We start from the raw sequence: 15,350 nt of genomic DNA, 5'->3' as shown, positions 1-15,350 counted from the left end.
TAAGAGCTAAACCCAAATTGACTATTACAGAATTCCAAACAGTACCAACAGCTCTTACTACTAGGGATTAGAAAGGCTGTAGTTTGCATATAGAACAGTGCAGTTTTACTTGCCTGCATCTTACACAGATACACTCAGGGAAATGACCTGACCAATCGGTATCAGTCACAAAGCTCTTCTGAGTGAATTGATTTGACAAATGACACATTTCCACAAGGAGGTGTTTAATGCCATTGCTAAAGCCACAAATTTCTCATTTCAAGTTGGAAATACTGTCTTCAGGAAAGCATTACTGCTATATGAACATGACTCACATACCATGTTTTGAAGCAGGGCTTTGTGAAAACTGTCTTGTCTTTTGGACAAGTTCCTCAGTCTAGGCATAAGATGACACTACGATGTTTTTATAGTTAAGCTCAGGTGTATCTTAAACACGTTTTAAGGAGGTTTCTAATGCAAATATTTAGGATCATTTCTACCCAGAAGAAGATGTAGCAGGGTTTTTCTAGTGATGTGAGACCAAATACAGCTTTATTTACAGACAAATCAACAAATTAATACATTAGTTCAACTTTCATGTCTGCACACAAGGGAGAGTCTTCACAGCATCAGAGCAGAAAAGCAAGACTAGCTATTTTGTACATGTACAGACTGATAATTGATTGTATGTAAGTATGTGATTAGGTACAGAAGTGTTACATTTAAACATTTCAACCCTTTAAGTCAGTAAGAACAACCACACTATACTTTTAGCAAAATAAACTAGTTACAACTACATTTGGCTTCCTGCAGATCAGCTGATGATCTATATGACTGTGTAAAGATGTTAAGACCAAAAGCTGAAGTTGATCCTAAGTTTTGTTCAGAATATTAGCATTTGTCTTAAGTTGTACGTAATGGGTAACCATTAATAAGACTTTCCCCATACACTTGCACTACCTTTCAAATTTACAAAACACTTCAAATTTATCCTTGAAAATGCCTATTTTATATTCTGTCTTCTTTTCCCAGGCAGAGGGAAAAACTACTAAGAGAGTTAGAACAGAATTTTTCACTGCAAATATAGACTCAGGCTATGAAAGTTGTGTGTTCCTAATGAAAAATTCTCCCTGTATCCAAAGACAAAAATAAGAAATGCAAGAATACAAGCTCAATGTACAGATCTGAAGATGGACCTCTATCTATTGTAGGTCCATATAAAGCAAATTAACATAGTGCTTTGCTTCTCACTGGAAGCTGCCTCTGTTTTGCTGTATTTTCCATAAATGCAGCTGCTGATATGACTTTAAAACGTACTATTTAAAAATTCTTCATCAAAAATGCCTTCTAATTCTTCAGAGAATGAATGACAACAGGACTAAACAAGAAAAAGGCAACATGATGATCTTTAAAAGTCAATGCATCACACAAATACAAGAGTAGTCAAATCTAGATATTTTCCAGACAAAGCTATTTTAAGTTTGAAATCAACCTACAGTGTACTTGCCCAAGAGGAGTCCTGTCACGTAAGAGCAGACAAGTTTTTGTCAGAAGCATTTATTAAACAAAACTGATACCAATACACATGTAGCCAAGTTAATACCCCCTAATAAAAAAAAAGCACATTGGTCAAGACCAAAATTATCTTCGCTTCTGGAAGATGTTGCCACGGCCCATACCACGGCCTCTTCCTCTTGCAGCCACTGAAGAAACAAAACAGAGATGACATGAATTTGACATAACTGCATATTTATCTCAACAACTGACAAGCAAAACATAAAAAACACTCAAAGTCTCTTGCTTAGAAGCAAGGAAACGACACTATATGAAGTTCAGAAAGCAAAAAGTTTTCTGTGAGAACCAGAACTAATGGTTACAGAGTCTTGCTTCTTAGAGCAGATGCAGTGAATGTTCATACACTTTGTGTTCCTTCTAAGCTGACACACAAATTTGTATAGCCCAAGAGATTTAAAACCCCACACTCTTCCAAGGTTTTCCAACAGAACTCAGTACATTTCAGGAGATGTTACTACTCCACGTAACCTTACTGCATTTGCTAAAGTTAACCAAGGACTTTGTGGCCCATGATTGTTACTCAATCTTGTTATAACTAGATTGTTCCCCTGAGAAAGGTACAAATGAGAGTGAACTACAGAATGGCTAATAATTACAGCTGCCCAGTAGTTTAAGTACCATCTTAATATCTGAATTTGTTTTTCTACAAAAGCTTAACAAGAACACCTGAATGCTTCCCCAAGTATTCCAAACAGCTAGTGGCCACAACCACTGGAAAACAGAAGACAAAGTTTTACATAAAGCCTCCGTTTAACAAGACTAGTCACTATATCTAAATTATTGTAGCATCAATATTACACATTCAGGTAATTGGGCAGTTTAAGTCTTGACTCCCACCTTAAGATGAAATATACAGAAAAACAATGTATGAACCAGTCATCTTTCAGCTTCTTACAGCTTATGTTTCCTCAGTGATAGAGATGACCATTTTCCAGTTCTTCTACAACAAAATGGGGAGGGAGGGAAGGACCATGAACAAATTGTACGCACCTTGAGCTTTGAGAATAGCTGCTTTTCCTCGCCCAGCTCCAGAACCCTGGTTTTTATTCTTCATGCTCTTTAGCATAGGCGCGTTCTTCAACATGTCTGGTAAAATGAGAAACCGTATCTTGCTACCTCTGATGTACACCTGTTCAAGCTGTGCCACTCGTCCATCTCTGTATGTCACTGTTATGTTGGACATCTGGAAAGTAAAGACCAGTCAGTGCTCAGAGGCCTCTAACACAGTTCTGGAGTCCTATTTCTCTTGCCTGCAGAATATACAGCCAGGATTCAAGTACCAAAGACCTTCCAAGTTGCTTTCTCAACTGGAGCTGTGACACAAGGCATCCAGGACCATACTCCCATGCCTGCCTACTATTCAAGCAGGCCCAGGACTTTTGCTTTCTCCCCAGTTCGCGAATTAGTTTTATCAGCTTTGTTAGTTTTGTTTTCTCATATTGAATCAGTTTTAATAAAGCTGTTCTAGTCCTAACTATTAAGGAAGGATTTTGATTTTAACAATGACTTGCCTAAACTCAATCAAAATTAAGCCCTCCTTGGCTGACCAAAGGAACATGCATTAAAAAAACCTTCAGTTTCTTAAATCAAGATTTGTTTGTTCTTACACTTAGTGGCTTTAAATAAAGAACTCCAGCAGAAACACCACTCACAGAACAGAATCTTAAGAACCCTGATATTATTGACAGGAATGCCCAATCCAACTCTAAAACTGGAAAGAATAAGCTCTGGTCTCTTTGGAGTGCTCAGTAATCCTGAATCTATTTCACTACGGCAAGACAATGTACATGCAGCAGTACAATCTTCTTTATCCTAAGACTAAAAGTGATGGTCTTTTAATCAAGCTGCCAATAAGCCAGCTATCAGCCCTTCCAGGCACAGATCAGATAGCCTTCCCTCCATCCTTCTGAAGCAGGTATACCTGACAATTCATGTTGTCTTCAGCTTCAATAAGTTTGCCTCGGTAAACTTCTCCTGTATTGGTCTCACATGTCACGATATGGCCTTCAGCCTCGTGCAGGACTTTAATTGGCACTCCAATCGACATGTTTGCAGCGCTGCAGCTCTACACCTGAGACAAGAAAAAGGACATAATTGCAAAGACAGTTGTAGACTGGGTTTTACCTACACAATCCACGATCTTTCCCAGTGTAAAGCGCTGGTTTTCTCTCTTGCCCAAACACACCATATGCTTTGATGATACATTAATAAAACTTCTCTAGAAAGATGCCGACGGGAAGAAAAGGCTTAAAAGATAAGCAAAATTAAGCCTTTTCCAGGTCTCTTCTGACCTAGGAAATCCACTTGGAAGTACCAGATAACGGACTGCTTGTATAGCCCCAGGTGCATTCCATGACGGTACAGCCAGCCCGACCGCCTACGAGCTAAGCTGCACCTGTGGGTAGCACAGCCACGCTCGCAGCCCACATCACCCAAGCAACAGGCTCTGCCACGCCGGAGCCCAGCCCACACCACACGCACACACCGCTGCCCTGGCGACCCTCCTTCACTTGAAGCCCGCAGCCTCAGCCCTGCCCCAGGGCCAGAAGAGGGCCCGGGCCCGGCGGGGAGGCCCACCCCCGAGAGGCCGAGCAGAAGCCCCGAGGCCTGCGCAGGCCGGCGGCCGCCGCACCGCGGCTTCGCCCCCTCAGGCCCGGGCGCCCGAACGAGCCCACAGGCCCCAGGGGATTGCGGCGCAGCTCGGACGCTCCCCCACAGCGCCCGGAGAGCGAGGAGGGCCCTGCCGCTCCGGGGGACGCCCGGGACCCCGCTGGGGGCCGGCTCTGCCGCCGCTCACCGCCCGCCAACCGCCTCAGCCCGGGCCCGCGCTCACCCCCTAATGGCCTCCTCCAGCTTCCCGCCGTGCACCGCGCGCCGGAACCGGAAGGCGGCGGCGGCGGGAGGAGCCCGGCCCCTCTCCTTCCCGCCCCGCCACCGCCAGGGCGCTCGGGGCCGCCGGGCCGCCTCGCTTGGCACCACGGTTCCGCCGCAGTCTTGTCCCGCCGGCCGGGGGCAGCCCCGTCCCGCCGGCGGTGCCCCGCCCCGGGGGCAGGGCTGGCTACCGGCGCGCCGCGCGCTCCCCCGCCCGCCTCAGGTCGCGCCCCGGCCCTCGGCCCCGCGCCCCCCGCCCGCCGCGTCATGCCCCTGCCCCTGCCCCTGCCCGCCGACACAGCCGCTCGCCGCCGCCCACACCGCGGCGACGGCGCGGGGCAGCCGCCTCGGGGCCCGGCCCCCCGCAGCCCCCGCCTCCGCCCCCGCCCCCGGGGCCGGGAGGAGCCAGCGCCGCGCCGAGGCATGCCGGGCCCCTGGGCCGCGCCGCCGCGCGGGCCGGCTCGGCGGGGCCGGCAGTGAGCGGGCGGCAGGCCCCGCCGCCGCCATGAAGAGCCCCCGGGAGGCCGGGGAGCCGCCGCCAGGTCAGTGCGCCCCGCCGCGGCAGCGGGGCCGGCCCCGGCCGCCTCCCGCAGCCCGCCTTCTGCGGGCGGCCGCCGCTCGCCGCGCCGGGGAGCGCGGGGCGCCCGGGTGCCGGGCGGAGCCCTCCTCCGGCGGGGCGGGGGCCGGGCTGCGGGGTCTCCGCGGCGGGGTCGGCGCTGGCGGAGCGGGCCGGGCGCCGACTGGGGCCGGGGGAGGGAGCCCTGGGCACGGCCCTGCCCGCGGCGGGGAGCTGGGCGGCTCTCGCCGTCCCCTTCGGCGGCCCTGGCGGCCTCCGCCGCCCTCCCAGAGCTGCCAGGCTGCAGGTCTCGCCGGCGGCAGCAACGGGGAGTTGCCGGCTCCGTCTGTAAGTCCGCTGCGCCGAGAGCCGGCGAACCGGAGAGGTGTTTTCCGCGTTAGTTACAGCCACAGCATACGCTGGCTGGTATCTTATCTCGGGGCAGCTGGCAGTCGTCACTGACGAAGTGACACTGGCTGTGTTGGGCAACAGGATGACGGGAAGCTGAACGTCCGAGAAAATTAAAGTTATTACCCTTGGAAGTCTTCGGGTAGAAAACCTGTACCTCTTCAGTTAATCTTGGGACTCGACAGACGCCCTGGGTATTAACAAAAAGGGGACAGAATCGTAACACGCCCAGAAAAAATGACAACAAAATACTTACAGATCCTGGTTTGAGGAGAATCTGGGAATTGGGTTTTCATTTTGTCTTTAGGCTACTTAAGAGCACCTTAATCTAGATTAATTAAAAAGATTGAATATACCAATGGATATGCCAGTCTTCCAAGTCATGATGAAACAGTGGCACAACTATGAAAAAATATTTGGAAAGAGCCCAGAATATCTGTATTGGCTTGTCCCTGCAGTAGGCTTTGTTCAAAATAGTCTAAGATTACAAACAACATTATCTAAAAAGTTTTATAAATAAAATTACATCAAAACTAGACCAGTCCACGTGATGTCAAATGCATTTTTATTCCCATTTAAAAATGTAGTTGACCTTGTGTTAGCAAAACTTTTCAAAGGTCTTTTCTAGATGAAAGGTTATTGAGAAAAGCCCTTTATGATTAACTCACTTTGACTGACGCTGAAGTAGCAATAACAGGCACAAACTCTTCAGGTCCTCCGAGTGGTAAGGGCATTTCTGAAACTGAAACCACCACATTGCTAACCCTATGCAAATAAAAACTGAGGCAGAGGGATGGAGTTACTTGTAGTCTGGGACTTGTTGGTAGAGATTGTTCTTTTTCCCCCTCTCCCTTTGTTGAGTTACTGAGGGAGTTAATACAAAAGGCCAACTGGTGCCATTTGCGAGCTTTGTTAACCTAAAATGACTGACATAATTACAGTCCCTGAGGAAAAAGACATCTGTACAAAAGGCTCAAATCTGGGGGGCTTGTAAGAGATCAATGCCCAGAGATCTTGGTTGTGTCCGTTTTCTCACAGTTTGGTTTAACTCCTTTTGTGGCACAGAAATACATTCAGACACAAGAGAAAGGATGAATGCGTGTGCCTTACCCTACTATTATGTAGGAGGGGATACAGCTTCATAGTGAGGGGCTGGCAGGTATCTCACCCCATCAAAAAGAATAAAATGAAACTTCCAAGGAAAAGGGGGTGGACCATATGGCAGAGTGATCCAGGTATGGGACAATAAAGGAGTACGAGATTAAACCAAATGCTTAACTGTACAGAAATACCAAACCCACATTCCCCTAAGAAAGAAAAAAATACCTGCCAATCAAATAAAGTAAAAAAATGTTTCTAGGTTTCCACCGCTATAGTGCTGAGGACAAGCTGGCTTTTAATGCTGAGGTATAGAAAAAACATTCTTGTATGGATCGACATCTTTCGTGTTTTACTCACACTGGGGTGTTTTCACTACAGTTGACTGCATCCAGCTGAAAGTGCCAGTCATTCAGCAGTTGTACCACTGGGACTGTGGGCTAGCCTGCTCCAGGATGGTGCTCCAGTAAGTGACTGTTTTGGTTTGAACGGGTGGGAAATCCCATCCCGTGGGAGAGGGTGGCGGGAAGCAATGCCCAGGGAGAAGAGGTGTGTTGAAGCAGCTGTGAGTTTAACTTAGCCTTATGAGATCACATATTCTTGGGTACCCTTGGAGAATCTGCTGCTTGGGCCTGGCACAGCTCTCCAGCAGGAGCAAGGGAAAATATAAACTAAGATGAACTTAAGACCCTTTTGAATAATTGACTGTTTTGACAGATGCAAAATATCTGATCAGCTCTAAGAACTTTGCAGGTTGGCATGCATAAGCTAATAAGTTATCCCTCTTTCCTGTTGTTGTAATTCAGAACTGATACTTAGCACAGCAATTCACCCAATTCCCTTCTGTGTTTTCAAGCGACGGGCAGGTGTATCCCAGTCTATGAGGATATACTACCTCTGTCCTGCTGAGCCCTCAGCCTGCAGGATGAGTGTTTTTGTTCCAGGAGTAGTTTCAACTTCAAAACAATGCACTGTATTGCCCTTTGGGGTTTTTTTTGGTTTTGTTTTGGTTTTTCTTTTTTTGAACTAGTAGCTGTCCTGCTGAACTCCTCTTTCCTTCCACAGAGGAACATGAGCTTAGGTGCAGGAGAAATACCTATTTAGATGTCCACTTAGTAGATATGAAGCAGAAGATTTTCATTTCTCTCCATCCCTTCTGCCAAGACGTTAGTCCGTGTGCTGGTAATTTCCCATCTTGACTACTGTAACCTCTGCCTCTTTATTCCCTTTACCTCTTTGCCACTCCAGTCTGCCCAAAGCTCAGCTTCCAAGATTAATCTTCTCACCCTGCTGATCTGACCTTGTTTGCCCTGCATCCTCAATTCCAGTCCTTTTTATTTACTTCCATTTGTTTTCTAACTCCCAGAACTCTCTGTAACTGCCTCTCCCCACCCCTTCACCTGTCCCAAGCATCCTCCTGACTTCATCTCCCCTTTATTGCCTTTTGTGCCATTAGTGCCTAAGACAAGCTTCCTTTGAATATTTACCGACTTCCTTTACAGTTCCTCCTTTTGAAATCCATCTATTGCGTGAAGCAAGTTTTAGTCTTTAACACTTCCTTCTGTGTTTGCTCTAATATGCTTGTACATTTAGACTGTAAGCCCTTCAGGACAGAGTTCTATACTTGCTCAGTACAGCTTGCCTATTGTACACCACCTGTACACTTCTAGCACTATAAAACAGTCAAGATACCCATACATTTCCAATTTTAAAAAGTCAGCAATAAATCCAGATAAATATTCCCTACTCCCGTCCCTTCCCTTAAATTTGTGGCTCCTTTGTGGGTTGGGTTTTTTTTTGTTATTTCTTAGCCAAGCCCATTGTTTCAGTTTTTACGTCCTGTGATGTGGAGGCTTGGGCTACAGCACACGTTTTGCTTCTCCTAAGATCTGTGCTTCCCTTCCCCTGCCTTTCCTAATACCATAGGTACCTGAATCATTTGGACAATGATGAATTTCAGAAAGCCATCCAGGAACTCCGGTTAACAAAGAGTATCTGGACTATTGACCTGGCCTACCTAATGCGGCACTTCGGTGTTAAGCATAAATTTTGCACCCAGACGCTTGGAGTGGACAAGGGCTACAAAAATCAGGTTAGTATTCTAATCTACTGGGAGACAGCAGACAGTTTTGAAAGCCCTGTGTGTCACACTGTAAACGCTCTGCTGTGTTACTGACAATTAACTACAGTTCCTGTAAACAAGGTTTGCCTATTGACAAAACTGGCACTAATCAGTTCCAAAGGCGAGGCTAGATATGATCCCACATATTTTACATCTTTGATTCCATAATACAAATTTTTTAAAAAGTTTTCACGTAGTGCTCATGAGAGGTTCCAGCCTATTTGGCAGCCTTGGAGACTGAAGCCCTCTATTTATCTACAGAACAGGTACAGCCTGGGCAGCAGCAGTGCTAGCTTCCACACTTTCCCCACCACCGTGCCTCAGCCCTGACCTGGAAGAACCACCTCTAGAGGTGAGAGGGGAACTCAGCCCCCATGTCCGTTGTCCTCTTCAAGACTGCCAGCAAGGGGGCCAGTGAGGGACTATAGTGGCGATGGCTTTTCTAATACAAGCTCCTGCCCAGTACGAACCACACAGGCTTCTTTCATGTAGGCAGCTGAATAGCCACTGGATGGAAATTACAACAGTAACCAACCAGGAGTGAATTTAAACTTGTAATTTAGAGCAGGAATCCTGATCTTGTTACCCGTCAACTAAGGGACAGATCTCTTACCCTACAGCCAGATCTCCAACTTGTGCAGACCCTTGCTAGCAGGGATTGTAAGTGGTGGATTATCCAAGGTAAACATCATTCCAGTTCATAACTTCTGTTACCTCCACAGTCATTTTACAGGAAGCACTTTGACACAGAAGAGAATCGTGTGAATCAGCTCTTTGCACAAGCCAAAGCCTGCAAGGTGCTGGTGGAGAAGTGGTAAGCTTATTGTTTTCTTGCCTTTCTCTTTGGATATTCTGCGGGCCCCATGCTTTTCTTGGAGTCACCAAGCTAAACTTGTGAAAGAGACTGAAATCAAGCCCTGAGCCTTTTTTGTGAATTACAGAGTCTTTCTACTATATCTGTCTCAAAAAAAAAAAGGTGGACATCAAGAGTTAATAATGAAGTTTGAGGAGAAGTAGTTATGACACAGAATAAGAGATTCAAAAACGCTGACAGGAGTTGACTATTATTTATGTTTTGAATTTGATTATCCATTAAAATTACCCAGTAGGGAGTGTGCCTATAGCACTCTAATTGGCTGTTGCTGGAATTAAGGAGTGCGCTACGTGGGCACATAACCCATTGTTCCCAGAGCTATGCAAACATTATAGCGCTCTCTTCCTAGACAGGCACGCAAAGAAAAAGCTAGCATATGAGCTTTTCCCAAGGTGAGGATGAAATAAGGAACCTCTATGAAAGAACTGCAAAGCCAGGAGAAGGGGAAAAACTGCAGAACTGTTTCACAACCGACAGTGATATTCTACATGGGAAATAACTAAGCGTCCATGTTCGACTTGAGTTGCATCCCTTTTTGTAGTGAAGCTGGATTTGGATCTCTGTTGTTGAAGTGGGGTTAAATGATTAGGAGTAAGAAAAGAAGAGAGGGTACAGGGCAGCCACAGCAGCATTTGAATGCTGCAATGCAACTTTTGTTTAGCAAGAATCGCTAAGTGTCCTTTTTAACATACACGGAGTCTGTATGGCACCATCTGTTTAGCCAGAGCTGTGACAGGACAGAAAGGACAGTCAGTCCATCTTGCTTTAGCAATCTTAAGATCGTGGCCTTGATCAAGGCAGGGACAGAGGGTGTATCTACCTGTGCAGCACTGAGGCATCAAAAAGGAGAAGCGACACTGGAAAAGATTAAAAAGCATGTGAGTTCAGTTAGGTAGTGCACACAGCCCGGACATCTGGAATGTATCCAAGGGATGAGTTTCTAATGCATATGGAATACACCATGTGCCTCAGTGAAGGACAGCTTTTAACAGATGAGATTATAGGCTATGTTTGGTGAATACTCATTCTCTGTAAGGAGGTACTATAGAAATAAAGCCTCAAAAGCATCAGGTAGTCCAAAATTCCAACTGGGAGAAACATATTCCTGTGTGACAGAGGCAAATGGGGCACATCTTAATTTGGTTAGTGATTATACAATCTTTAACCACTCAGTTGATAAAGATTTGGTGCTTCAGAGATAAGCTTTTCTAAGAGCAGGAGAGAACACTTAGGATTTTCCCCACAACAGAAGCCTCAAGTTACTGAATGAGTTGCCAGCTCCTTTACTACTCTTCTCTGGGGCATCTGATACATTCTGAGATTACATTTATATTACTGCAGAATCCAGAGCTGTTGCTCAGCACTGCAGAAGCAGCAATGAGATCAGAAGGCCTTGAATGACACATGTTTTGTCAGGCTTTGTCTGTAGCAAATCTTGCAGAGTTTAACAGCAAAAAGCTGTACCTGCAATATAAAAATAACCATGCCAGCTGCATGTTGTAAGTACTGTCCATCATCACACACTTCATTGTAAACCAGTCTCTTTCCTTAACTTCTTAATAAGCATGTCTGATTTTTTTTCTGCAGCACAGTAACTGTTCAAGACATCCAAAACCACCTGTCCCAAGGTCATGTAGCCATCGTCCTCGTGAATGCAGTCCTGCTATTGTGTGATCTTTGCTCAAGTCCTGTCAAATACTGCTGCTTCCTCCCCATTGGGCAGAAGTGCTTCTGCAGGAATCCTGACTACCAGGGCCATTTCATTGTGTTATGTGGCTACAACAAAGCCTCAGGGAGTATTTACTACAACAACCCTGCCTATGCTGACCGTGAGTAGCCTGTTCCTTTTGGGTGGATTCTCAGCCACCGCATTACTAACATGTCTGTAATACGGAGCCACAGCTGGACTTCCCCTGATAACATGCATATATTTCAAGCATCACTAACCAATTTGTCAGAAGGGGTTTCGCCACATTAATTAAATCAGTGCTGCATTTTGTGCTGTGATTTACTTGAGGCATTGAGATACACATTCTAGCAAACTTGTTTGGCTTTCAGATGGGTTAGAGAGAGATACTGAACTGTTGTTCAGAATATAACAGGATGGCCAATTTAGTACCTATTTACAGTATTACTTCAGTGAGCACTGCCTTTGAGGTGAAAAGATCGACCTGATGACCTAAGCTGATAGGTCTAGTCTGTATACTAGTTACTTTTCTTTGTAGAGGCTGCTAGACCCAGTGTAAGAGCCTTTCACAGGCAAATTCCTCAGAATTCTCAGTAACATTTTGTTCCTCCTTAACAGGAACATGTTGCACCAGCATCAGTAACTTTGAGGAAGCCAGGACAAGTTACGGCACTGATGAAGATATTCTGTTCATCTACACAGACAGCTGACATCCACACCTGATACTTCTGGTCCTTTCCTGTGCAGCCTGCATGGCGGCTGGCTGCTTGTCTCAGGACTCCCCCTGCAAAGACCTTGCTCCTGAATTGCAGGGGATCTTAAACAAGGGAGGCTTTATAGACATTGATAGGACTATATTGCAATGCTGTCTTTACTTTTTTTTTTTTCCTGATGATGTATCTGATTTTGCAATGTATGTCTCAGTTTTTGGGGTTTTTTTTCCTCATTTTCAACATTGCACAGTTAACAACAGTTTTAAAATACAGGCCCAGAGCCTGTTCACTTTGAGTTTATTTTCAAATTAAACACATGAGAAAAAAGCATCCAATTTATGAATTTTAACACTTGGTAATACACGCATAGGTTTAGGTAAACAAAACCAGGAAAAAAAACCAAAACAGAAAATACCTGTTTTGCTCTCTGTTAAAGCATCAAGGGCTGATCTTCATTCTAAATCTAGGGATTTGAGGTTCAGCAGGGTATTATGGAAGGAAAAAAAAATACTAACTTAAACCACTTTTAAATAACAAAAAATGCCTTGCTGGTTCATCAGTATTGTCTGCATTGTAGGAATGAAAAGCATTTACTCAAGGAAACTTCCCATGTACCAAATTCACCTTACACAGATTTAGGATTTACGTCACTGCATTAAATTTTGAATTGTAGTTACTGGTATTGTTCCCTTGTACTACAAACTCAATGTCTTTTGGCTAAATCTTCTAGGATGACTCTCAGAGCTCTGTATTGCCCCAAAAGTTTAAGTGCAGATATTTTATTGGTACCTAGAAGTCTTTACTGCTCTTTGCAAAAACCTCTGGACATTATGCCCCCCACATGTGCCAGTTTCTACAGAATCCATTTTAAATATAAACTTTAAACTTATTAAGCAAATACAGAAAATGATCATCCCCACTAATGGTCTACATTTTGTGTGTAAATTGTAAATATCTGACAGCATATACTGGATTATAACTAAAATGTTGAATCATAATTCGAGCCAAATTTTGCTGTTGGTGTTAGTTCAGTGACCTTCTAAGAAGAGCTGAAATCAATTAAGAAAAGAGGGAATACAAATGTCTCTCTGCTACAAGTAAAAAGGCAGGAACTCAGATTTTCTAGCTCTTATACTATAGCTGTATCTGGATTAAGTATACTGTATTCAGCTGTATTGAGATATTATCAAGTGAGATTGTTAGCAGCCCATTCATAATCCTTTCATGTATTACCTGCGTTTAATTACTTTGCTGAGGAGCACTGTAAAGTGTAAGAAATAGCCACCTATTTCAGATTAATCCATCACAATTTCCTACAAGTCTCGATCTCCAGTCCTGCTTATGTTGATGTGGGTAGAAAAATCAATGTTAATACTGATGTAAAGCTAGCAAAATTTTATTTTGCACTTAAGACAGAGATCCCCCACCTTTGGCGTGGTTTTAGGAAAAGAACTGTTCAAATTCTGGAACTGTGTGGAATAACAGTAAAAGGACATTATTATTTAGCGGTGGAAATAAATAGGAATCCACTTTCAGCACGGTAAAAAATTTTTCTAAGAGAAGACATTTTCTTTTATCAGTTGTTGACTTACTGAAAAGTATCTGGAAAGTGTTCAATAAGTATGCTTAGTAGAATCAAGAGTGCTCCCTTGGCTAACAAGAGTAACAGACATTTAAAATGCAGTAGCCTTTAAAAAGTTCCAAACAAAAAGCCTGTGACAAGAAATTTTCTGTGTATCCAATTTTGCTTATCATCGGTGAAGCTGGAATGCCTTCTGGCACTTAAACTTGCAAAATGAGTAAAAATGAGGATGTGATTTTTGAGCAGTAGAACCAGTACCTTAGTGCGCCCAGCAGAATTCCAGAAAAAGGGTACAAAACCCTATTACAGATAATGCCTTCTGACTCCTCCAAAGTAAGTCACCAGAAGGCTAATGATCCGGGAATTTTTATGTCCAAGTCCAAATTCATGATGTTTGATATAGAGAGATTGTATTAGCTATGTTACTAATTAACAGGTATGTAAACTACAGGTTGATAGAGTACTTCCTTAACCCATGCATTTTCAGGTAGGTAGTTCATTCAATACCATTAAACTGCCACAGGATTTATTTTAGAGCAGGCTTGGTTAGCTAAATAAAAACAATTCTTACAAAAGGCTTGTAATTGACATTTAGCCTCTTACTGGTTCAGTTCTCCAACTGTGAATCTTGAGCTTATACAGAAAACATGAACTTAAGGGCATGCTAAGTGTTCTGAAGTGCACAGATAGGTGTAACAATATTGACTGTTAAATGTTTGGTACCCAGGGTTTAAATACTTCAGTGAAACTGAAAGATAAAGAAACAAAGCTGTTTAAGCTAACACAGACAAAAGGAAAGCTCCACCATTGCAACAGGATCTCTTATAGCTGCCAAATGGAAGATAGCTATGAGAGATGAAAACACAAGGAAGATGCAAAAGCCAAGTGAAAAGACTGCGTATTTATATGACACAAATTCAGATTAAAAAGCAGCTCCCTACGCAAGCATTCAGAACATCTGCATTTTCTGAAACTTTGTTTCCCATTACAGGATTGTCTATCAAAATACTCATTCTGACAATGTTTTGTCACTTTGTTTCCTTCATGATGTCAATAGCAAAGGAAGGGGTATTTTACATGCAGGGATTTTATACATAAATATATTTTTATTTGTAATTAAGCCATTCTCAATAAAGGTTTAAAGTCACAGATAACCCTGTAACATAATGTAGCAAGTGCATTTATTAACTAGCTTATTATGAAAAATGTAGAAAAATCTTTGTAGGACATGTTATATATTTAACTGGAAATGGCACAGCTGAAATTGTAATTTGGAAAAAAATTAAGAGTTCAAATATTTATTTCAGCTATAAATTCATAGTTGCTAGGCTGTAAATTGTACTCATTCTGCACTTCCTGAACACCTACTGCATCACCTGAATAATAAAAAAACCAAAATTTCAATATACACTAGTAGCCGAGAATAGCAAATGTATTGTTATTATCTATAGTCAACAGCTGTTTTGTGTACTCTGCAATCACTGAGTATCCTACTGGAGTGCAGCTCCAGGGAAGTAGTTTTCATTACCCATCCTGATCCCTAATAGCATCTCTGTGGCTTTCTGTTCACAATGAAAAGTATGCAACTGCACCAGCCTTGCCTATGCTTCAGCTAGTGTTTCTATTTTTGCCTCACAACACAGCGCTGAACTTCTGAAGATACTAAAAGCATCTGTCTGCAGCACTACTTTTGCACCTTGAAGGAGCCCATCAAAGACATTGGTCCAACTGTGGTTGTAATACGTAAAGGGAAATAGAACCGAAGTGGTCTTGCTTTACCATACCCACAGATCTTCAAACTACTCGGACATGTCTAGGACATTACTTAGCTCTAACAGAAGTGCATCAAATAGTTTATAATTTTAAAAAACCCAAAAAAACAGAT

The 15,350-nt window shown here is 43.8% G+C and overlaps 2 protein-coding genes across 6 annotated transcripts; one reads left to right on the top strand and one right to left on the bottom strand.

Moving 5' to 3' along the window:
* Nucleotides 1-514: 514 nt before the first annotated feature.
* Nucleotides 515-4,524, bottom strand: SNRPD3 (small nuclear ribonucleoprotein D3 polypeptide). 4 transcript variants are annotated; one of them, XM_072879736.1, is made up of 4 exons: nucleotides 4,388-4,524; nucleotides 3,476-3,625; nucleotides 2,545-2,737; nucleotides 515-1,682 (listed from the first exon to the last, which is right to left on the bottom strand). In XM_072879736.1, exons 2-4 carry the CDS (start codon nucleotides 3,599-3,601, stop codon nucleotides 1,621-1,623), a joined length of 381 nt encoding a protein of 126 aa, XP_072735837.1. In that variant the 5' UTR covers nucleotides 3,602-3,625; nucleotides 4,388-4,524; the 3' UTR covers nucleotides 515-1,620. The 4 variants fall into 4 exon arrangements, with proteins under 4 accessions (XP_072735837.1, XP_072735839.1, XP_072735840.1 ...); XM_072879738.1 differs by lacking the exon at nucleotides 4,388-4,524 and adding an exon at nucleotides 4,352-4,378; XM_072879739.1 differs by lacking the exon at nucleotides 4,388-4,524 and adding an exon at nucleotides 4,040-4,328.
* A 271-nt stretch (nucleotides 4,525-4,795) lies between these two features.
* Nucleotides 4,796-15,333, top strand: GUCD1 (guanylyl cyclase domain containing 1). Of its 2 annotated transcripts, none has more exons than XM_072879733.1 (6): nucleotides 4,796-4,967; nucleotides 6,869-6,953; nucleotides 8,414-8,579; nucleotides 9,332-9,423; nucleotides 11,071-11,312; nucleotides 11,789-15,332. In XM_072879733.1, exons 1-6 carry the CDS (start codon nucleotides 4,931-4,933, stop codon nucleotides 11,878-11,880), a joined length of 714 nt encoding a protein of 237 aa, XP_072735834.1. In that variant the 5' UTR covers nucleotides 4,796-4,930; the 3' UTR covers nucleotides 11,881-15,332. The 2 variants fall into 2 exon arrangements, with proteins under 2 accessions (XP_072735834.1, XP_072735835.1); XM_072879734.1 differs by lacking the exon at nucleotides 4,796-4,967 and adding an exon at nucleotides 5,156-5,329 and having other exon boundaries at nucleotides 11,789-15,333.
* The last annotated feature ends 17 nt before the right edge of the window (nucleotides 15,334-15,350 follow it).

Source organism: Ciconia boyciana, chromosome 15 (assembly GCF_034638445.1).
Source record: "Ciconia boyciana chromosome 15, ASM3463844v1, whole genome shotgun sequence".
In the NCBI taxonomy this organism is placed as follows: domain Eukaryota; kingdom Metazoa; phylum Chordata; class Aves; order Ciconiiformes; family Ciconiidae; genus Ciconia; species Ciconia boyciana.
The sequence above is the reverse complement of the archived record's forward strand: the minus strand, read 5'-3'. Positions and strand labels throughout refer to the sequence as shown.